The 24,362-nt window shown below is 40.3% G+C and overlaps 1 protein-coding gene across 2 annotated transcripts in view; it reads right to left on the bottom strand.

The window, feature by feature from the left end:
* TMEM67 (transmembrane protein 67) overlaps positions 1-23,772 on the bottom strand; it is a 66,564-nt gene extending 42,792 nt beyond the window's left edge. For both annotated transcript variants that reach the window (XR_009865704.1, XM_062188251.1), the window contains exons 1-11: positions 23,522-23,772; positions 21,293-21,381; positions 17,304-17,397; positions 12,529-12,628; positions 10,447-10,516; positions 10,275-10,349; positions 3,328-3,390; positions 1,679-1,833; positions 1,434-1,542; positions 668-754; positions 275-340 (exon numbers count right to left, since the gene is read on the bottom strand). Coding sequence is in view for 1 of the 2 variants with exons in the window: in XM_062188251.1 (XP_062044235.1) it covers positions 275-340; positions 668-754; positions 1,434-1,542; positions 1,679-1,833; positions 3,328-3,390; positions 10,275-10,349; positions 10,447-10,516; positions 12,529-12,628; positions 17,304-17,397; positions 21,293-21,381; positions 23,522-23,744 (1,131 nt within the window). In the remaining variant the exon portion in view is untranslated. The remainder of the gene's footprint in view (positions 1-274; positions 341-667; positions 755-1,433; positions 1,543-1,678; positions 1,834-3,327; positions 3,391-10,274; positions 10,350-10,446; positions 10,517-12,528; positions 12,629-17,303; positions 17,398-21,292; positions 21,382-23,521) is intronic.
* Positions 23,773-24,362: the final 590 nt, after the last annotated feature.

The raw sequence follows: 24,362 nt of genomic DNA on the forward strand, positions 1-24,362 counted from the left end.
CTCTCTGTGTAATTCTGACTTTCAAATCAATAAATAAATCTTTAAAAAAAAAAAAAAGAATGAAAATTTAACATTCAAGGAAGTTTGATACTCTCTTCATGCTGATTACATTAAAATTTTTGTGCTTAGTGAAGAATGTATTAACAGAATTATTCACTACTATCAAAATTATCTTTAATTTCAAAAATTCAAATTTTATTACAATTATTGCTGATGTAGGATTTTGATGAAAACAAAGCTAAAATATAGACTGCCTGATAAAATTCAAACTTACATTTTGTTGATAGGTTGTTCCAAAAGAATAGGCAGCATTTAGTCTTGTCTCTGTATCTGGACAAAGCTACAGCAAAATAATACAACTAGTAAATATCTCTCACAGACCTTTTCTTTGAACATAGTCAAGAGGTTTCATGCCCCAACAAGGATATACGCTGTATATAAAGCCCATTTAATGTATCAAAGGTATGAAAAGTTAAGAGATCATCTTTCTTATAAATTAAGGTAATAATTTATAGCAGTTTAAGAATACCAATTTAAAGCACCAGAAAGAAAGCCACTGCAGATGTAACTGATGCTTTCTTCAAGCAATAATCCAGTCTTCTCCTTTGTCTTTGCCACAGGCAGAAATAAGGAACATCAGTTATACTTGAACTAGAATCTAGCTCACCTGTAAAACACCTCCTTCTAAAGATTGCCACTGGAGAAAATTTCCTCTTATATCATAGGAAGCAGCAACAAACTTCAGTTTTGTATCCTGATTAAAGAAAAAACAAGAATTAAATGTCAAATATTCTGAAAACAATAAGACTATAAATGAATGTTCATTGTTGACTGAGCCTGTCTCATTTTTGACTGATCTCTTTGCTGAAAAATTCACTCACTGCTAGTTTGAAGTTAAATTATTCTAATTTTTATATGATTAAATGTAGATACATAAAAGAACTGAACTGGTTTTTTGCATGCAAATGATATCGTAGAAACTGAAAGGGAGCACTAGTGATAGATAATCGTTTAAAATTGTTAAATGGAGGCGTGGGCAGGAGAATACTTTTATTCTTTCTTCTGGAAGGCCACAAGGTGGAGGTGGAAATTTGGACCCGTGAGTGCTGGGAAATGACACAGAGCCCCAGTCAATCTTGGAGGCACTTCTTAAAAATGTGGAGCTGCAGAAGGACAGAGATTGTTTTGTACTTGATGAGGAAAACTGTTTTTCCTAATCCCACAAGTAACACTTATTGCATTTATTTCATCCTGAGGTATCCATGTACTTAGGACAGCTGAACTCTAGTTCCTATGTGTAGCTGAAATCTTTATCTAGCTAAGTAACTAAATTTTTAAGAATAACCTACCAACAATTGTGACTAATAACATCATTACTTTTAAAATTGTACATCAAAATGTAGTTAATTCTTTAAAGATATAATAAGTAGTACCTGGTTTTGTCCTTTAAAACTGAAATTTGTAGGAAGTGGTGTAGTAGTGAGTACTTGAGGTGCAAATCCTAGCTGATCTCCATAAAACAGCCATGGAAGGTTCTGTCTCCTATAAATAATTACAATTGTTTTAATAACTTTGAAGAATCATTTATTAGCATTTTTGAAAATAATGCACTGAGTTGGGTCAATATGGCATTTTATCAATCAAAATGACATTTCATCAGTAAAAATCATTTCCTTACCAAAATAAAATAGAATGAACAGTGCCGAGTGCAGCAGTATTTTCAAAAACAAACTGAAACAGTCGACATGCATCAAATGTGGCAGAGTCGTAAGAATTCATGTTCATTACACACATATTTCCAAGAGTTTGGCAAGATGTTAGATTGGCATACACCTATTAAACAATAGCAAAGAAATGTAATATGACCTTAACAGACTAAGCAAATTTCAAATAAAAAAATTATGCTTCATTTGAATGTGATTCGTTCTAATTCTTTTAAAATTCTTTTGTTCTTTAATATCTTTCCTCTAGCTTTAACAGAAAAGAAACTTTCCATATGGGAAAACAAATAATATATACATTGTAATTATAAAATTTAGGCTAAAATACAAAGACAAACCACTGAAAGAACTAAGTAAAAACTTATAGCATAATACTTTTAAAAATTACTGAACAAAATATTAACATTTGAAAGAACAATGCTTATATATTAGATCTTACACATCTAACCCATTTTAAGTAATTTGTCTCCAAGGACAGGGAAAGGAAGCGACAAGATGGGAAAGAGGGATAGAAAGAGGAAAGAGGGATAGAAAGAGAGCCAGTGAGTACACATGCTATCTTCCATCTGTGGTACACTCCCTATATGGTCACAATACCAGGGCTGAGCCAGGAACTCTATAGTGGTCTCCCATATGGTTGGCAGGGATACAAGTACTTGGGCTATCCTCAGCTGCCTTCCCAGCTGTATTAGCAGGAGCTAGATCAGAAGGGGAGCAGCTAGGACACAAACTAGCGCTTCAATTTGAGACGTTAGCATCACAAGTGGTGGCTTAGCCCATTGTACCAGAAGGCCAGCCTCCCATTTCTATTTCTATGGTAGCAGCCTTGTCTGCACACCTAGTATCTATCACTCGGATTACTGTACTATTCCCCTAAACAATTTTCCTTTATTCTGTCCTTGCCCCAACAAACTCTGTACTCTAGGCTATGGTGATCCTTTCAAAACCCAAAATAAGATCATGTCTTTGCACAGAATTCTTCTATTTCCCTTTAAGCAAACCCCAGGTCCTTGCAACAATCACTTCCTACATTTCTGATCTCATTTCCCTTCCACTTCCCCTGCCTACTCTGCTTCTTTAGTGAAGTGCTTTGGGGCCTCTGTTCCTGCTGTGCTCTCTGTTCAGAATACTCTTCCCCTACATATGCACATGGTTCACTCCCACTTCTTTGCTCAAATATCCCCCTTTGGGAAGTGCCTGTCCTGACCATCCTACGTAACACAGTACCCCTACTCTCTACATTCCTTACCCTGAATTATTACCTTCATAGCACTTAGTACAACCTGACATTCACAAAGACTAAAACTTCAAAAGCAATTTTTTTTCTTTTTCTGAAATATTTAACCTTGTCTGAGAACAGGGCCTGATCCACAGAAGGTCACCAATAAACATTTATTAAATACAATCAGTTTCCCCTCCCACTCAATCCCAGTAGAATAAGCCTGTAGAAATTCAATTTAATATACGGAATGATATTTTCTTTATGTAGTCTCTTTCAATCCACTAGAAAAGATTTGTTCTTGCAGACTATGGCCATGAAGACATATCTATTCAGAAGACAAACTTAATTCTTCAAAATAAAATATTTTAAAAAAATGTAACTTACCCAACATGCAGCTGCTGATGATTGCAAGTACTTTGCAAACCATTCTGAAGTTAAAGAAATGCCCTATAAACAAAAAGATGAATTTTAAGTTCAAATGAAGATCCCTAAACACCACACATTGGGAATATATAAATATATATGTTGTTGAATGGGAAATGACTAATGTCACTTTCTCAAAGTTAGTGGAAAAATGATTCTAATGAGAATATAAAAATTACTTGTATCTAATATCATTTATTGCAAATACACTGTATTAAATATAATGACATGTAGGCAAAAAATAGAATGTATCCATTATCCAAAAAACCTATGCTCATTTCACTAATACAAGAAATGCAGTGGCAAAAAAAAGAAAAGTAATAGATTTTGACAGTGTACTGAGATGTTAGCATTTGCTGATTTATAATTATTATGAATATGGCATTAAATTGAGAATAAACAGGAATTTGAGGAATGATTTGAAATCTCCAAAGTGGTACACAGAATCTCTTGTGGATTTTTTTTTTTTTTTTAATTTAACAGGTAGAGTTATAGACAGTGAGAGAGAGAGACAGAGAGAAAGGCCTTCCTTCCATTGGTTCACCCCCCAAATGGCTGCTACGGCCGGCGCTGCACCGACCCGAAGCCAGGAGTCAGGGGCACTTCTTCCTGGTCTCCCATGCGGGTGCAGGTGCCCAAGCACTTGGGCCATCCTCCACTGCCTTCCCGGGCCACAGCAGAGAGCTGGACTGGAAGAGGAGCAACCAGGACTAGAACCTGGCGCCCATATGGGATGCCAGCACCGCAAGGCAGAGGATTAACCAAGTGAGCCACGGAGCCGGCCCCTCTTGTGGAATTTTCTAAACAGAAAATACCTGGCTTCATTCCAGGTAAAAGTAACTCCAAATCTAGATGAGATCAAAGCATACATGAGTTTTGAAAGCTATATATACAAACCTCTCCTAAGAACAACTGTTTTAAAGCTTATCCATATGTCTTGTTAAAAAAAACGAGACACTGAGAAGTATCATTCAGACTAAGTTGCCTGTACAAAGACAGAGTAGACATTACCATATTACCAAACTATATGGTACATGGCACCACAGCTATCAAAGAAATCTAAAGCAAAATGATGAGGTACTATTTTCATCTCTTCAATGAGCAAAACCTCTCATTTGTAAGAATAAATATACACATAGAAAAAGGTTGAAGGGGGCAGGCACTGTGGCACAGTGGGCAAGTTGCTGCCTGGGATATCCCATGCCATGTGAGGACCAGTTTGAGCCCTGGCTACTCCACTGAGCTTATGACTCACCTTCCTGCTAACATGCCTGGGAGGCAGGGAGACCAGGATGGAGTTCCTGGCTCCTGGCTTCTGCCTGGTCTAGACCTGGTTGTTGCAGGCATTTGGGGACTGAACCAGAGGATGGAAGATCTCTATATATATATCTCTCTCTTTCTCTCTCCCTCTCCGTCTCTCAAATAAATAAAAATAAATCTTAGAGAAAGATTGAAGGACACACAAACACACACATACACACACAACTGGTAAAGCAAAAACTGGGAAGCAGAGACAACAGTACCAGCAAATGCATGTAAAATGGAGTCACATACAGTGCCAGTGATAGTACAGGAGCTGCATGATCCTTTCACAAAGCAATGCCCACATATTCTAACCCAGGACTTTAGAAACATTTAGGAAATCTATCTTAATGCAATAATTCCTATATATAGAAAAATATATCCTTATACACAAGGTCGTTGGCAACAATGTAATTAATAACTAAAAACTTAAATATTCACAGGAAGTACAATTATATAAATTTCAGTGCATAAACTAGATTAACACGTAACTATTAAAAATTATCCGAGCAGGGGCCGGGGCTGTGGCATGGAGGGCAAAGCCTGCACCTGTAGTGTAGGCATCCCGTATGGGCACCGATTGAGACCTGGCTGCTCCACTTTCGATCTAGCTCTCTGCTATGGCCTGGGAAAGCAGTAAAAGATGGCCCAAGTCCCTTGGCCCCTGCACCTGTGTGGGAGACCTGGAAGAAGCTCCTGGTTCCTGGCTTTGGATCAGTGCAGCTCCAGCTGTTGCAACTATCTGGGGAGTGAACCAGAGGATGGAAGACCTCTCTCTCTCTCTCTCTCTCTCTCTCTCTCTGCCTCTGCCTCTGTCTCTCTGTAACTCTGCCTTTCAAATAAATAAATAAATCTTAAACAACAACAACAAAAAATTATCAGGGCTGGCTCTGTGGCACAGCATGTTAAAACCAATGCCTGCTGGCAAAAAAAAAAAAAAACACAGCCTGCAGCACCAGCATCTCTTACAGGCGCTGGTTCAAGTCCCAGCTGCTCTACTTCCAATCCAGCTCCTTGCTAATGTGCCTGGGCAAGCAGTGGAGGAAGACCCAAGTCCTTGGGCCCCTGCACCGACGTGGGAGACCCAGAAGAAGCTCCTGGTTCCTGATGAGCTCAGCTCTGGCCATTGTGGCCATTTAGGGAGTGAACCAGCTGATGGAAGACCTCTCTCACACTCTGTCTCTACCTCTCTCTGTAATCTTTTAAAAAATTATCAATTATACAAGGTAAGCCTCAAATACGGTATTAAAAAACCATGGAAGTGCCTAAATCCTATGGAGCTATGTCATAAGAACACAGGCATTGGCCGGCACCGTGGCTCAACAGGCTAATCCTCTGCCTTGCGGTGCCGGCACACCGGGTTCTAGTCCCTGTTGGGGCGCCGGATTCTATCCCGGTTGCCCCTCTTCCAGGCCAGCTCTCTGCTATGGCCCGGGAAGGCAGTGGAGGATGGCCCAAGTCCTTGGGCCCTGCACCTGCATGGGAGACCAGGAAAAAGCACCTGGTTCCTGGCTTCGGATCAGCACGATGTGCCAGCCGCAGTGGCCATTGGAGGGTGAACCAACGGCAAAAAGGAAGACCTTTCTCTCTGTCTCTCTCTCTCTCACTATCCACTCTGCCTGTCAAAACAAAAAAACAAAACAAAAAAAAAACAACAAAACAAAACAAAAAAAAAGAACACAGGCACAATCTTACAGGGAAGTTTAAATTTGGTACATGTTAGCTTTGAAAAGAATACCAGTAACAGTTTATAACATATTAAAGATTCCATGAGATCACAGTAAATACTAAAACGAAAAAGCACAGAAAGAAGGTTTGCTAATCAATGTAGAGGAAATAACAGAATTATGTAATCATTAGAAATGACACGTTTAATAATTAAGGCAAAGTTCATCAATGGTTATTTACATAGTCTCCAATTCTCCAATTACACAGTCTCGGACTAATTCATTAATTTACTTAATTTATTATTCACAGTAACTTTACAATGGACAGAGTGGCTGATACAACTGTGACCAAGTAATCAAGTACCACCAATAATTGGAAAACAGTGAGATATACTGGTTATTGGTGTAAGATTCTTGTAAAAGGATGTTTCATTGAGTCTCATCATGTGAAGACAATCAGAAAAATCCAGAAAAGAAATAAACCAAACCCACAAAAGCAAAATGGAACAGGTATGTCTTTTACATTAAGGGAGAGGAGACTTAAAAGGACTAACTGCGCCTTTGCCTTGCGGCGCCGGCACACCGGGTTCTAGTCCTGGTCGGGGTACCGGATTCTGTCCCGGTTGCCCCTCTTCCAGGCCAGCTCTCTGCTATGGCCTGGGAGTGCAGTGGAGGATGGCCCAAGTGCTTGGGTCCTGCACCCCATGGAAGACCAGCAGAAGCACCTGGCTTCTGCCTTCGGATCAGTGCGGTGCGCCAGCCGCAGCGCACTGGCCACAGCGGCCATTGGAGGGTGAACCAACGGCAAAGGAAGACCTTTCTCTGTCTCTCTCTCACTGTCCACTCTGCCTGTAAAAAAAAAAAAAAAAAAAAAAAAAAAAAAAAAAAAAAAGGACTAAATGCAATGTAGGATCCTTGATTGGATCTTGAATTCCTTCCCCTCCAAATAGGAGAAGTGGAATAAAGGACACTATTGAAACAATTGGGGATATTTGGATATGAACATATAAAAGACTATTCAATTATACTATATTATACTAATTTTAACTTCTTGGCTGTGATATTAGGTAAATGTCTTGCTCTTAGGTATACACTAAAGTATGTGAAATGAAATGTTATGTCTGTAACTTGTTTTCAAATAGCTCAGGAGGAAAAAAGTCTATGTATGTGTATGTATTTAAAAAGATAAAGCAAATGTGACAAAACAAAAATGGAATAACCTAAGTAAAAGACACATGCAAAGTCACTGTCTTGTTCTTTCAACCTTTCTGCAATTTCAAAATTTTTCAAAATAAAAGTTGTGAAAAACAATGAGCCAAGATACTAGATCACTATGATTATCTTTTAGGAAAGGGAATGGAAAAACACTAACTTATAGAAATTATTTACTGACTGGCAGCTATATTCATAGAGTAGGAATTACATAAACTAATTATTTTCCAATTTTGTTTCCCAAGAAAACTTCTGAATCTAATGCTTCAAATAGACTTTCCAATTAGGAAGAGTCTATATTATGGAGTCAATATAAGTATTTCAGTTTAACTGTAATTACAATCTCAACACAACTAGTAGTATGGATTCTGGCTTATTAATTACTTTAATCTCTCTTGAGTTTTACTTTAAATCATCCCTCAGAATCTGAATGATCTACAGGTACCAAACTCAGCTATATTTTGTTCACACGTTTCATACATTGGCTACGTAGAAACAGCAATTAAAACACAACTTTCCTCCGCCTTGCGGCGCCGGCACATCGGGTTCTAGTCCCAGTTGGGGCGCCGGATTCTATCCCGGTTGCCCCTCTTCCAGGCCAGCTCTCTGCTATGGCCCGGGAAGGCAGTGGAGGATGGCCCAAGTCTTTGGGCCCTGCACCCGCATGGGAGACCAGGAAAAAGCACCTGGCTCCTGGCTTCAGATCAGCACAATGCGCCGGCCGCAGCGGCCATTGGAGGGTGAACCAACGGCAAAAAGGAAGACCTTTTTCTCTGTCTCTCTCTCTCACTATCCACTCTGCCTGTCAAAAAATTAAAAAAAAAAAAAAAAATTAAAAAAAAAAAAAACAAAAAACACAACTTAGGGGCTAGCATTGCGGTATAGCAGGTAAACCCATGGCCTGAAGCGCCAGCATCCCATATGGGTGCCACTTCAAGTCTGGCTGCTCCACTTCTGATCCAGCTCCCTGCTAAGAGGCCCTAGAAAGCAGCAGAAGAAGGCTCAGATCCCACCTGCATCACTGCTATCTTCATAGCCCTCCTCATCACTCCTACTTATTCAACGGTACATTAACAGATCACAGCTTGCCTGTTCCAGGCTTTGCTGACATGCTGGCATCTTTAATGTTCATTAACTGACTTCTACCTAGTCGTCATCTAACCCCTATCCTTTTGGATTCATGAGGGCTTCAGTTCCAATTCATTCACTTTTCTGTTTATTCCCTCGACCTGGTTATCAACAGTATCTGCTGCAACTAACTCCAGGCCTCAACACTCTCATCTATAAAATAAGAAACCTGGCCTGTTATAAATTATTTTGATCTCTCAATGCTAACTAGGTATAGTAAATGAGATATAGGTACTATCACTGTGAAATTTGTGGAAAACAAACTGAAGTTTAGAAACATTAAGTAACTTTTCCCAAGTCCAAGGATACAAAACTAATGACTGGCAAATCTAGGGTTCAAATCTTATCATCAGGGCCTGCACTGGGGTGTAGCGGTTAAAGCTGCTGCCTGCAATGCTGGCATCCCATGTGGGTGTGGGTTTGTGTACCAGCTGCTCCACTTCCCAGCCAGCTCCCTGCTAATGGTCTGGGAAAAGCAGCGGAAGATGGCCCACATGTTTGGGCCCCTTTTACCAGATGGGAGACCTGGAAGAAGCTCCTGGCTCCCAGCTTCCACTTGGCCCAGCCCCAGCTATTACGGCCATTTGGTAAAAGAACCAGCAGATGAGAGATGTCTCGCTCTGTCTCTCCCTCTCTCTCTGTGATTCTTTCAGATAAAAAAAAATCTTAGCTTCTCTGTTGTTCCTAACTACATGCTTTAATACACTGCATCCTTAAAGGACCTATATAGGACATTCTCAGCTTAAGCATTCTGTGATTCACTGACAAAAAGAATGAGTTAAAGGATAGAAGAGTACTGCATTTATAAATTATAATGTTGAATTGTTAGACCTGTTTCTTAGATTGGTAATTATTTTTAAGGATTTATTGGGGCTGGTGCTGTGGTGCAGCGGGTTAAAGCCCCAACCTCCAGTGCTGGCATCCCATATGGGTGCTGGTTCAAGTCTCGGCTGCTCCACTTCCGATCCAGCTCTCTGCTGTGGCCTGGGAAAGCAGTAGAGGATGGCCCAAGTTCTTGGGCCCCTGCACCTGTGTGGGAGACCCGGAAGAAGCTCCTGGCTTTGAATTAGCGCAGCTCTGGCTGTTGCGGTCATTTAGGGAGTGAATCAGCGGATGGAAGACCTCTCTCTCTCTTTCTCTCTCTCTCTGTAACTCTTTCAAATAAATAAATAAAAAGACTTATTTATTTGAGAGGCAGAATGATAGAAAAAGAGGGAGAGACAGAGACAGAGAGATCTTCCGTTGGCTAGTTCACTCCCAAAATGCCTGCAACAGCTAGTACTGGATCAGGCCAAAGTCATGAGCCAGTAATTCTGTCCTAGTCTCCTACATTGAGTGGTAGGGGCCCAAGTACTTGGGCCATCTTCCACTGCCTTCCCAGGCATATTAGCAGGGAACTGGATCAGAATCAGCACTCTGATAAGTGGTGCTGGTTGCAAGCAGTTGCTTAACCCATTGCGTCACAACGCCATCCCCAGTAATTTCTATTTTACAGTGAGTTACACATAAATATTTCTCATTTTAGTTCAAAATTAATTACCAGAGGAAGAAACACAGAAAATTATTTAATAATGAAAAAAAAAATCAAAACATACTCACGAGCTCTGCATAACGTGCAGTTGAAATCATACGTGGAGGAAAATTCCCTGTGCTGCTGAAACACAATCCCCCTGTCTTCACAAATAGACAGGGGAGAAAAAAATCTAGTTTATGGACATGAATATGCAATTGAAATAAAAAATATAAACTTTATCAATTAGATTAGCCTTACTAAAATGTTAGGTTCTGAACATGCACAGGACCGGCTGGTATTAATGAATGTTGGTTCACATCGAACACACCTGTTCAATATAACAGAAATAATTTTTAAAATGGCAAAGAATTACACTTTACTGATTTAATTAAGTATAGCATGTAGCATGTTGTACTAATTTAATTAAGAACTTGTTTTCCTAAATGTTGTATTAGAATAGATTCATTCATTTAAACAAGAAAATCAATCACTATGATATGACTATTTTTGAATTACACAGAATACAGAGAATAAATAATACTGAATAACAAAGGTAAGTCACTCAATTGACAAAAGAGGCCAAAAATTCATAAATATGAAACCAAATCAATATTTACAAGAAGTTATGTCAAATATGTTTTCTTTATTTTATCTGTCACAAAACAAAAAAGTAGCACAGGCTGAAAAATATTATCTTCTCATCAAACTTATAGCTAGTATTTTGTTTTTTAAAAGACATATTTATTTGAATGGCAGTATTAGAGAGAGAGAGAGAGAAACAGAGAAAGAGAGACAGAGACAGAGAAGTCTTCCATCCATGGGTTCACTCCCCAAATGGCCGCAATGGCCAGGGCTAGGCCAGGCCAAAGCCAGGAGTGAAGAGCTTCTTCCAGGTCTTCCACATGGGTGGCAGAGGCCCAAGCACTTGGGCTATCCTTTGCTGCATTCCCAGGAGCATTAGCAGGAAGCTGGATGGGAAGTGAATAGGTGGGACTCATACCGGGCACCTATATGGGATGTCAGCACTGTAGGTGGCAGCTTAACCTGCCACACCACAACCACAGCCCCTTAGCTGGTTTTTTTTTTTTTTTTTTTTTTGACAGGCAGAGTGGACAGTGAGAAAGAGACAGAGAGAAAGGTCTTCCTTTGCCGTTGGTTCACCCTCCAATGGCCGCTGCGGCTGGCGCGCTGAGGCTGGCGCACCGCGCTGATCCGATGGCAGGAGCCAGGTGCTTCTCCTGGTCTCCCCTGCGGGTGCAGGGCCCAAGCACTTGGGCCATCCTCCACTGCCTTCCCGGGCCACAGCAGAGAGCTAGACAGGAAGAGGAGTGACTGGGACAGAATTCGGCGCCCCGACCAGGACTAGAACCCGGGGTGCCGGCGCCACAGGCGGAGGATTAGCCTAGTGAGCCGTGGCGCCGGCCAGCTGGTATTTTAAAAATAAAGTAGAGCTATCATCATTGGATTAGTAGAGACACTGATGGGTGTATATGGGTATTCATTACTTGCAAGAGAGAACATGTAGGAAATGGGCCTGGGCATAGCATAAAACTCAGATTAGGCTTGGAGAAGTATTAGAGGGGTAATCTTGGGGATGAGCCCAGTAGTCAACATTTGGATTCTGCAACTCAGGTCAACCTAAGATGACCCAACAGTAACTATCCCCAGAATTAGCTTCTCAACTACTTTTTGTATTAAACTTGGAAAGTTAGAACTGTGCTTAGAAGAAATTTGTCACATAGGCTTCTAAAAAAATTGAAACTGAAATAGGTATAATGTGTTTACATTAGAGGAAGTATGTAGGTAGGGTATGTGTGTAGAGTGCACAAAAACATAAAGGAGGAACAGGAAGCCATAGAATATAGTGTTATAAATCATTACATCTGTATTATAATTAGTAAACAGTTACTAATATGTTTTCTGGTATAACATTAAAATACATACTTTAGCACAGTACTTGGCACATAATTATGTACAAATTACACAGCAACAAAACATAGCTACCTTTTATGGAGCCATTAATATATAGCACTTCGCTAAGAAATTTGCACGTGATTTCTGAGCATCACAGCCTGTAAATAGGTGGTATATTATAAAGACAAGGGACTGTGACTTATTGAACTATCCAAAGGTAAACAACCAATAGACTGAGCCAAGATTTGATCTGTATTCTGTCTTATGCTCTAGGACTCGCTTCTTCACCTGTTAATGTCTACTTCTAACCTTTGTCAGGTTACTGTGAGCAACAAGTAATGTGAGAGGAAAATACTTTCTAAAATTACAAATGATAAGTAAATATACAATAATATTAACAAAGCCAACTCCCAGTGTACTACTTACCTGTTTCCTAAAGCATTTGCAACCATAAAGGAGTCTTCCTTTTCATCACAGCGCTCACAAGTTGCTTGAGACAACAACGTCCCATTAACATCTCTTTCCACTAAACAATTTAGAAGCAAAGTTAAGACGTAATGAACATACAAGTTTCTGTATACTAAGAAAATATTTAATAAAATCCACGTGTAATTATTATTCCAAAAATTCTCAAAGCACTTTCTTTGCACAAAGGCATGTCACACATCTTCATAATAAAGTATGGAAGAGGGGCCAGCACTGTGGTGTTAGTGGATAAAGCCATGGCCTGCAGTGCCAGCATCCCATATGGGTGCTGGTTTGAGTCCTGGCTGCTTCACTTTCGATCCAGCTCTCTGCTATGGCCTGGAAAAGCAGTAGAAGATGGCCCAAGTCCTTGTCCCCTGCACCCATGTGGGAGACCTGGAAGAAACTCTTGGCTCCTAGCTTTGGATCAGCCCAATTCCAGTCATGATGGCCATTTGGAGAATGTACTAGTGGATGGAAGATCTCTCTCTCTGACTCTGCCTGTCACTCTGTTTTTCAAATAAATAAGTAAATCTTAAAAAAAAAAAAAGAAAAAGTATGGAAGAGCAAAGCCTTTAGATACAAAAAGTGAAACTGTACTATTGTAGGGTATGTAAATTTAAAACCTTAATAGATACTACCAAAAATCCTCCAAGTTACAGAAGCACAATGTGACAGGACTATATAGGTAGGAAATAAAATCTTTGAGGAAAAAGTATTACTGCTTTACTGTTATGGTGACTTGAAACTTCTTTCTATATTTTTTAGGGTAAATAGGAAAGGCTTTGCTCATGAATAAAGATAGTCTCTGAAGCATGATTTGTTAGAAAACAACCTAAATACATATCTAAAATAGCAAAACAGTGGTACAGGCATAATGTGAAATACTGTAAATAGACTGAAAAGAATTTACTGCAAGAGGTAAATCTAAAGGATTATGCTGTTAACGGAAAAAAGTATGCTACAAAGCAATACTGGGGGTACGAAACATTTATGTAAAAATACCACTTATATTTCCTGTGACTATAAAGTAGATCTTTATGATAAAAGAGGAAGAAAATGGGGGTCGGTGTTGTGGTACAGCAGCATAAGCCACCACCCACAGCGACAGCCTCCCATGTAAGTGCCAGTTCAAGTCTCAGCTGCTCCACTTCTGATTCAGCTCCCCATCTGATGTGCCTGGGAAAGCAGCAGTGGATAATCCAAGTGCTTGGGCCTCTGCCACCCACGTGGGAGACCAGGAAGAAGTTCCTGGCTTCTGGCATCAGCCTGGCACAGTACCGGCCATTGTGGCCATTTGGGGAGTGAATTAGTGGATGGAAGATCTCTCTCGGTGTCTCTATCTCTACAACTATGACTTTCAAGTAAATAAGATTTTTTTTTTTTTAAAGAAGATTCTGGAAGGACACACACATACACACTCCAAAATGATAAGGATTACTTTGGGGCTGAGAAGAATTAGTATTGGAAAAAACAGTTAAGACAGGAGTTTAGTCTTATCCATGACTAAGTTTTTGGATGGTGACAAAAAAAATAACAAACAAAAATAAAGGGGAAAAACTCTCTCCTCCTACACTTGTTCCTACCTCAATAAATGGTAACCGCATTTAACCATGTATTTACCTAAGTCTCAGTCCTTAGTGTCTCCTCTTCTCATGTTTCACATTAAAACAAATAAACAAATCTGCAAATCCTTTCAAGTGTCTCTTCAAAATATATTCAGAAATGGAATTATTTTCTCTACCTCTACAATAAATCACTGGCACAAATACCATCAGCTATTACTTGGGCTTTCCTAACAGCTTCCTTCTTAGAGAGCTGTTTTCATGCTCAAAGCAAAAGATAGAGTAAGCCTTTTAATGTTTAATTCTTTTTATTTACTTGAAAGTAGAACAAGTGATTATCCATCTATCTATCTATCTATCCATCCATCCTATCTATCTTCCATCTGCTGCTTCATTCCTCAAATGCCCACAATAAGCAGGGTTAAGCCAGGCCAAAGCCAGGAACCTGGAACTCCATCTGGGTGTCCACATGGGTAGCAGAAGCACAGGTACTTGGGCCATCACCTCAGGATGCATTAGCAGGAAGCTGGATAGGAAGCAGAGGAGCGGAGACTCAAACCTGGCACTCTGATAAGGGATGTGGGCGTCCCAAGTGGCAGCTTAACCCGCTGTGCCACAATGCCCAATCCTAGGGTAAAAAACTGCACAATCTGGTAAACCGTTTAAAACCCGAGTATGATCATGTCATGCTTCTTCTTACCCTCTACCATGTATTAAGCATCTTAATTGGATCAAGTCTCCACTCTCCTCTCTCCTAGTACCACCAGCCCCCAACTTTGGAATAAACGAGTTCCAGAGCCAAATCCTCTCTAAACCATAGCATACTTCTTTCTTTTAACAGAATTTCTTGGCTTTTCATATATTATTCCTGACAAACTTTAGGGCCTGGTCAAATTTATTAGGGCCTGCTTAAATGTATAGAGTAGTGGGAGAGGTAACATCTTTTTATTTAATATTCCAATCCAAAAATGAAAAATCTATTTTCATTTTTTAAAGCTTGCCTTTGTGCTTTTCAGAAGCATTCAAAAATTTCTTAAAGTATCGATCTTGCAGATTTCTTCTAAAGTTTATGCCTAAGTATTTTTTCCTTTTCTTGGTTGGAAAATGAGATGCTTTCTCCCAACATATTTTCTTTTTTAAAAGATTTGTTTATTTTGGACCAGTGCTGTGGCATAGTGGGTTACGCTGCTGCCTGTGGCGCCGGCATCCCATATGGGTGCCGGTTTGAGTCCCAGCTTCTCCATTCCCAATCCAGCTTCCAGCTCCCTGTTAACGAACCTGGGAAAGCAGTAGAAGATAGTCCCACGGCTTGGGCCCTTGCATCCACATGGGAAACCTAGAAGAAGCTCCTGGTTTCTGCCTTCAGCCTGGGTCAGCCCCAGCTGTTGCGGTCATTTGGGGAGAGAACCAGTGGATGGAAGACCTCTGTGTCTCTTCCTCTCTCTCTGTAACTCTTTCAAATAAATAAAATAAATTTTTAAAAAATTATTTATTTATTTGAAAGTCAGAGTTATAGAGAAGAGGAGAGCCAGAGGGAGAGACAGAGAAAGAGATCTTTCATCCATTGGTTTACTTCCCAAAAGGTTGCAACAGCTGGAACTGGGCCAGGCTGAACCAAGAACTAGGAACTCCATCTGAATCTGCCACATGGGTGGCAGGGGCCCAAGTACCTGGGCCATTTTCCACTGCTTTCCCAGGTAAGTTAGCAGGGAGCTGGATAGGAAGTAGAACAGCTAGGACTAGAACTGGTACCATATGGAATGCGGGCACTGCAGGTAGAGTCTTAACCTGCTGAGTCCCAATGGCTAGCTTGCTTATCACGTTTTCTAAAGGACTGTTAGTTTTATACAGAAAGATTACTACTCTTTGCATATTAATTTTACATCTGGGATCTTTAAAAACATAATAATGCTTGGTGACTCCCCTGGGTTTTCTATAAAATAAAATCATCTGCAAACAACGATTTTTCATTTTTTCCTTTCTGATGATTTTTTTTCTGTCTTACTTAAGTACATAGTTTACAATTTTTGCCAGGTCCTGTCATTCATAGGAATGCTTATAATTTCCCCAACATGATTAAGTAGTTGAGGCATATATTTTATCTTATAAAGAAGTAGCAATCCAATCCTACTTCATAAAGATTTTTTTTTCAAGATTGATTTATCTGAAAGGCAGAGTTACAGAGAGGCAGAGGCAGAGAGAAAGGTCTTCCATCTACTGGTTCACTCCCCAAATGGCTGCAATGGCTAGAGCTGGGCTGATCTGATGCCAAGAACCAGGAGTTTTTTCCCGGTCTCCCATGTGGGTGCAGGGGCCCAAGGACTCGGGCCATCTTCTAGGGAGCTGGATTAGAAAGTCACAAACTGCCACCCATATGGGATGCTCACATTGCAGGCAGCAGCTTTACCTGCTACACCACAACACTGGCCTCTATAAAGATTTTTTTAAAAAGCCTGTTAACATCTTAACTGACATTAAATTTTGTACAAAAATAATTTCTCAAGATACTTTTAATTACCAAGCTATTTAAATTAAAGTCCTTTTCAGAAAACAAACATGGGGCTAGTGTTGTAGCTAGGCTGCTGCTTATGATGCCAGCATGCCATATCATAATGCCTGTTTGAATACTTCTGATTCCATTCCAGTTCCTTGCTAATGTGCCTGGGAAGGAAGCAGAAGATGGCTCAAGTATTTGGGCCTCTGCCACCCATAAGGGAGACCATTTGGAGTTTCTGGCTCCTGGCTTTGGCCTGGACCAGTCGTGGTTGTTGTGGACATCTGGGTATTTGGGGAGTGAATCAGTGGATGGAAGTTCTGGCTCTCTGAATCTTTCTCTTCCTCTCAGTGTAACTCTGCCTTTAAAATAAATAAATAAGTCCTGAAAAAAATGAATAAAATAGAAAGTATCCAAGAAATTATGAATTGATACTTTAAAAACACACAGCTATAATGAAAATTAAAAATGTTATCTCAAAAATTAGAAAGAATGAGAGGAGGAAAAGTATCCTATATTCTTAGAATTGTGTGAACTACTTTAAATCGATTCTTTGTATTAAAAAAATTTTTAAAAATTGAAACAAATCCCTTTCCTTTATAAAGTTAAAAAGACCAAAAAACACAAACACATATGAAGATTCATTGCTACCATTTCATAAACAATCTAATTCTTACCTAAAATATGGCCAGTGGGACAGTGGCATCTTCCTTCTGCAGTTAAGCCACTAGGGCAAGAAATGCAGTTCCAGCCATCTTCAGTAACGCCTTTCTAAATTAAAAAAAAAAAACAAAAAAAACTTTATTCCACTTTTAAGCTGAACTGCCTCTTCTTAATCAATCATATAGGTTCAAAAAGCCACAACAGTGTAACTTTTAGTGAATATTCAACTCCATACATGTGTGAGATGTGTAAGAATTCCCTGGGACAGTGAGGTGGCACAGATGTGTTAAGCCTCCACCTGCGGTGATGGCATCTCATATCGGCACTGGTTCAAGTTCCTGCTGTTCCACCACTTCCAATCCAGCTTCCTGCTAACGTGCTTGAGAAAGCAGTAGAAGATGGCATAAGTGCTTGGGCCCCTGCATCCATGTGGGAGACCAGGAAAAAGCTCCTGGCTTCTGGCTTCAGCCTGACCCAGCCCTGGTTGGTGAAGCCATTTGGGGAATGAACCAGCAAATGGAAGAGCTCTTGATCTCTCTACCTTTCTCTATCTCTACCTTTCAAATAGATAAATAAATCTTCAAAAAAAATTCTTTGAGGCCAGAGCTATGGCGCAGTGGGTTAAAGCCCTGGCCTGAAGTGCTGGTTCGAGACCCGGCTGCTCCACTTCCAATCCAGCTCTCTGCTATGGCCTGGGAAAGCAGTAGAAGATGGCCCAAGTCCTTGGGCCCCTGCATCCATGTGAGAAGACCTGGAGGAAGCTCTGGCTCCTGAATTTGGATCTGCACAGCTCTGGCCATTGTGGCCAATTGGGGAGTGAACCAGTAGATGAAGACCTCTCTCTCTCTTTCTGCCTCTCCTTCTCTCTCTGTGTAACTCTGAGCTTCAAATAAATAAATAATTTTTTTTTTTTAAAAAGAAAGATTTATCTTCCAGTTGCTGGTTTATTACCCAAAGGGCTGCCACAAGCACTTGAGCCAACTTCAGTTGCTTTCCCAGGGACATTAGCAGGGAGTTAGATCACAAGTGGATCAGCTGGAACTAGAATCAGGATGTCAGCTATTAAGTTTAGTTATATACATGCTATTGCTATGTTTTTTGCCTAGGTTTCTCCTAAATTATATAATAACCTCTATTTTGCATGATATTCTTTATCTAAAACTTTTAATAGTACAAAATTTTTTATTCATTTTAGAGGCCGGCATTGGGGTGCAATAGGTTAAGCCACTGCCTGTGATGCTGGTATCCCATAGGGACACCATTTCATGTCCTGGCTGCTCTACTTCTAGTCCAGCTCCTTGAAAATGCACCTGGGAAAGCATTGGAAGCTGGCCCAAGTACTTGGGCCATAGCTGTCCATGTAGGAGACCTTAAGGAAGTTCCTGGCTCCTGGATCCTGGCTTCAGTCTGGCCTAGCCCTGTCTGTTGTGGCTTTTTGGGGAGTAAACCAGCAGATGGAAGATCTCTGTCTCTTCCTCCCTCTCTAATTCTGACTCATTTGAAAGGCAGTTACAGAAACAGCAGGTGAAGCAAAGAGAGATCTTCCATTAGCTGGTTCACTCCCCACTGGCCATTGCAAGGGCTCCACCAGGCTGAAGCCAGAATTCTGGAACTCCATCCAGATCTCTCACATGGGTGGCAGGAGCCCAAGCACTTAGGCCATCTTCCACAGCTTTCCCGGGGACACTAGCAAGGAGCTGGATCAGAAGTGGGACTGCCGGTGTCTCAGGCATTGGCTTAACTATGCCACAACATTGGCCTCAATATTATGTATCTATATACCATAATATTCAAAAATTAAATTTTAAAAGTTAATGTATTTGGCCGGAACTGTGGCTTAACAGGCTAATCCTCCGCCTTGTGGCGCCGGCACACCGGGTTCTAGTCCCGGTTGGGGTGCTGGACTCTATCCCGGTTGCCCCTCTTCCAGGCCAGCTCTCTGCTATGGCCCGGGAAGGCAGTGGAGGATGGCCCAAGTCCTTGGGCCCTGCACCCCATGGGAGACCAGGATAAGCACCTGGCTCCTGGCTTCGGATCAGCGAGATGCGCCGGCCGCAGTGGCCATTGGAGGGTGAACCAATGGCAAAAAGGAAGATCTTTCTCTCTGTCTCTCTCTCTCACTATCCACTCTGCCTGTCAAAAAAAAAAAAAAAAAAAAAAGTTAATGTATTTGGATTTTTTAAAAAGTAATTTTGGAACAGGTAAGACTAACTTATTAAACTGGCCTTCCATTTACTAAATTCTGTTAATATTTGTTGTATCCAAAGGTATTAATATTTGAAGTATCCAAAGGTACTTCAAAGAGTTCATGGAAAAATGTAATTAAAAGGTGTTTATTTTGCTGCAAAAAAAAATTTGGCATGCACACATATTTTTACCATAAAACACATTTTTCGTGAACTTTTTGAAGATCTCTGTGTGGCTTTCAAAATTGTTTGGAGCAAAATAAACATCCTTTAGTTCAGTTTTCCACAAACTTTTTAAGAATCTTTGTATTTGTAAATGGAAAAATTAAATGACGAAATTAATTATGGAAGTAAGAATCCTTTTTGAACTAAAGATCATGAAGAAGAACTATTACCAAAAATTAATCTCTTAATAGTGTCTACATATATTAATATATAAATTAATTTTAAAAAATAAGTATGAATTAGCTATTCAGGGAACTTTTAAAAATATTTATTTATTTGAAACTCAGAGTTACATAGAGAGAGAAGGAGAGGCAGAAAGAGAGAGAGGTCTTCCACTGGTTCACTCCCCAATTGGCCACAATGGCCAGAGCTGTGCAGATCCAAATTCAGGAGCCAGAGCTTCCTCCAGGTCTTCTCACATGGATGCAGGGGCCCAAGGACTTGGGCCATCTTCTACTGCTTTCCCAGGCCATAGCAGAGAGCTGGATTGGAAGGGCAGCAGCCGGGACTCAAACCAGTGCCTATATGGGATGCTGGTATTGCAGCCAGTGGCTTTTTACCTGCTACAGTACTGGCCCCTCTCTGTCTCTTGATCTCTCTCTGTAACTCTATCTTTCATATAAACCTTTTTTTTTATTTTAAAAAGAAAAAGATTATATTTGGTGATATGTTTATATAGGACTTTTAAAATTATAAAATATTTAAATAATGCCACTGAAGAATAAATCTGCTCTGGCATCATTTTTTTACTTTTTATTCTTGGCAATTCAGCTAGGATCAATACATACAAAAACATAATATCAAAACTGTAATTGGACTATAAGTAATAGACATAAATTAGAGTAACTGGTAACTTTATAAATTCCCAGATTTAACAGTTTTTATATGACAATGAGAAGAAATATTATTATAAAAGTCAGAAAAGTCACATAGGAATTATCCAAAATGGCTGGGAAATATATTTCTATTAGTCAAGAAATAACATATATAGTAACTATTAATTTGTTAATTTTCCAAAAATGTTTATATAATGACTAATAGCAACAAATATTAATTAACCTATTTATTGATACAACTGATGCTTCATGAACTTCTTACTTTAGATATCCTTATGAACATAAGTCATTACATAAAACTGCTGGCCCAGAGAAGACACTGAACTCAATCTGTAGTCATACTATATAAAAGTTCAAGGAAATAAAAAAAAACTATACAAGAATATCAGATTTTTTGCCCCAAGATAAAATTAACTTTTAATTCCATTTTCCATGAACTTTTGGCAGCATCTTCATATATGTATTAGTAATCAATTTTAATTTATTATCGAGCTATTCTATGAGGCAAAATAAAAGCAAATTCTTATGGCTTTGTGGTTTTTTTGGATTTCAAATGAAAAAGAACTACTTTTCTCTTTTTCTGTGTTTGCATAAAATTTCACTGATTTCCCAAAATTTTCTCTAGTAAAAGTAAACTTAGTACAGTAATTTTAAAGTTTGTGAGTAAGCATTAAACATTAAAATGTAGTATGAAAAACAAAAGCATTGAATTTATTACTTTTACAGTAAAGTTATTTTAAAATAAATTCCCCATACCATGTTCTCCGGGCACTTTTTACAAATAACAGCAGGTCCTCCGTTATTAGAGATCATCTGAAATCCTGGTAAACACACACATGAAGTACCTAAAGAGAAAAGAACCAATTTTGTCACTAACAACTGAAAATAAAACTCAAAGACAGGAAAATTTTAACAATTCTTAAGATTTGCAGAAGTAGCATAGTGGTTAATGGCAAGACACCGAAATCAGTACTGCCTGGGTTCAAATCCAGAAACATATTCCTCGGATTCCAACCCGAGTTCTCCTACTTAACTGAGTAAACTTGGGCAATTTAACGAGTGTCTCTGAGCCTTGCCTTCCTCTTCAGTTAAATGGAGAAAACAGCAGTAGCTACCTTCTAGGGTTAGTATGAGTAATCATATGAAAAGATCCTAGAAGAGTCTATAGCACACAGTTAGCACTGTACTGCTACCATGTTAAGTGCAAGGCTAATTAACCTACTGAACTATTAGACTATTTAACTGTTGTGGGAAATTTCACATTTCTTGTTTCTAAACCATATGCATATATTTAATGAATTCAAATTTACTTAACCAGCATCTTATTTGTAATGTTATCTTAATTCAAATAAATTACTATTTCCCGCTGTACAGACAGCAAAAATTGTAAGATGGGCACTATTTTCTTATTAGATAAGAAAGAAAAGCATTCTCTAAGGAGCCATTAAGTAGAAACAGTAGCTATAGGAGTCTTTGTAGTATAATGCACACAGTAGTTTGATTCATAATTATGAAAGTAATACGTTAGAGTCTGAAATACTTTATCATTCATATTTTTGAAAAACTTATCTGAAAGGCAGAATAGCAGAGGGAAAGGAACAGAGAGATATCTTCCACCTGCTACTTCACTCCCCAAAAGCCCACAGAAGCCCAGGCTGGGCTAACCGGAAGTCAGGAGCCAGAACTCCTTCTGGATTTCCATGTGGGTGGTAAGGACGCAACTACTTGAGCCATCATCTGCTGCTGCCTTCCTAGGTGGACTGGCAGGAAGCCAGATCAGCAGTGCAGGTTGCTGGGACTTGAACCAGCAATCTGATATGTGATGAGGGTCCTTTAGACCATTGTGCCACAAGGCCTGTGCCTCATTTGTATTTCCTTACCTGAACAACTTGGCCTTTCCTGACTCAAACGAGGATATATCAAATCTAAAGATGGCAGAAAGTTAATACAACATGACTAAACTGACATAGAAAACATCCCAGAATGGGCCTGAACTGTGGCCCCGTGGGTTAAGCCACTGCCTGAAATGCTGACATCCCATATCTGAATGCTGGTTCAAGTCCCAGCTATTCTGCACTTCCTGCTATCGTGCCTGGGAAAGCAACAAGGAATGGCCTAACTACTTGGGCCCCAGACTTCCCTGTGCCAGAGTTTCAGGCTCCTAGCTTCAGTTATTTGGGGGGTGAACCAGTGGATGGAAGATATCTTTCTCATTGTTTTCCTCTTTCTGTTACTATGGCTTTCAAATAAATAATTCCTTTAAAAAAGCTGACTTTGGAAAGTGAGAAAAGACTTCTGAGCAACTTCTGTGAGAACTAAGACCAAATGATGAAAATTTTAGAAAAAAAAAAAATAAGCTTAATCTAAAGAGACTTTACAAGCAATCACTCATTTTCAACAATAAGAGGGATAAGTCCTTTTAAAAAATCTGTATTAGAGGCACAATGTAAGTGGAAATACATGGGTTGAGACTGAGGGCAAAGAGACATGAATTCTTCCAGTCCCCAATTCAGGAGACCCAGAAGTCATCAACCTCATCTGGGCTTCATTTTCCCTGTTTGTACTGGGAAGAATGAAGTGATCAGTTAAGTCTCCTCTAGCTCTAAATTTCTGAGATTTGAAAAGATAAAGGATTATTAAAGTTTGCAAGTGCCAGTTCCCATTTCTTCCCTAATCTTTCCTATTACCCGTTACTACTCTTCACCTCGGATTTCTTCTCGACCATAACTTTTCTAATAGCGGTAGGAGGCTTTCCAGGTGCCGCCCTAAAGCCTTCCATGAGCGATAGCGCACTCAGGGTCCCCCAAAGTCCTTAGTGGACCAACTGCCATCTCCCGAGGAAACCCTTTTCTCAGGCGTCGACACGTAACATTTAAGGAACATTCTCCCTGCAGACGAAAAGGTGTCCCGGTCTGGAGACTGGGCACTGGGGACTGCGCCGAGAAAGGGAGCGTTAAAAGCCAGGCCCACTCCAAACGGTCTCACCTCCAGGACTCTGCCTCTGGTTGGCTCCACACGGGACACACGAGAGTGCAGATATATCGAAGTACTGGTTGTGGCCGCACGTCTCCGGCTGCCGAAAAGGGAATGAGAAGGTCTGGGTATGAGAAACGCTGGAGCACACCAACAGGAGAAACGCTATCCAGCCCGAGGCGGGCAAGATAGACCAAACCGCCATTTCCACCGAAGCCTCACGGCGCGTCGCCATGGTAACCACGCCGGCGGCGGTCGCGCAGTTTTCACCGTCCCGTCGGCCTCTGCGGCGGCTCCGCTGAGCGCATTGGACCACCAAGGTTTGGGGTCCCGGAAGTCTCCGCCTGCGACGCTGGGTTGCTAGGTTACTTAAGCCTTGAGGAAGTGGCGATTCTGAGACACTGAAAAGTAGACGCGGGCTGTTTAAAATGTGTATTTCAGGGATCGGCTTTGTGGCGCAGAGGGTTAAAACGTGTATTGCAAACTCCTATGCGAGCCTCTAATGGAAAATCAGAGTCGAGAAACAATACCACAGCAAAGAATATATCCAATTAGAGCTCATAAATTAATAAATATTGTTTCATGAAACCCTTAAAAAATGATCTTTAAAAATTTATCCAGTCTCCGCCTCCTGCCACGAGGCATCTCAGATAAGCCCAGGTTGGAGTCTCTCTCTCTCCCTCCCTCTCTCTCTCTCTACTTCCCTCCCTCCGCAGGTGACTGCAACAGCCGGAGCTGTGCCATTCTGGAGTCAGAAACCTCCTCCGGGTCTGCCACGCGGGTGCAGGGGCCCAAGGACTTGGGCCATCTTCCACCGCTCTCCCAGGTTCATAGCAGAGAGCTGGATTGAAAA

This window comes from Lepus europaeus, chromosome 4 (genome assembly GCF_033115175.1).
Source record: "Lepus europaeus isolate LE1 chromosome 4, mLepTim1.pri, whole genome shotgun sequence".
NCBI classification, from domain to species: domain Eukaryota; kingdom Metazoa; phylum Chordata; class Mammalia; order Lagomorpha; family Leporidae; genus Lepus; species Lepus europaeus.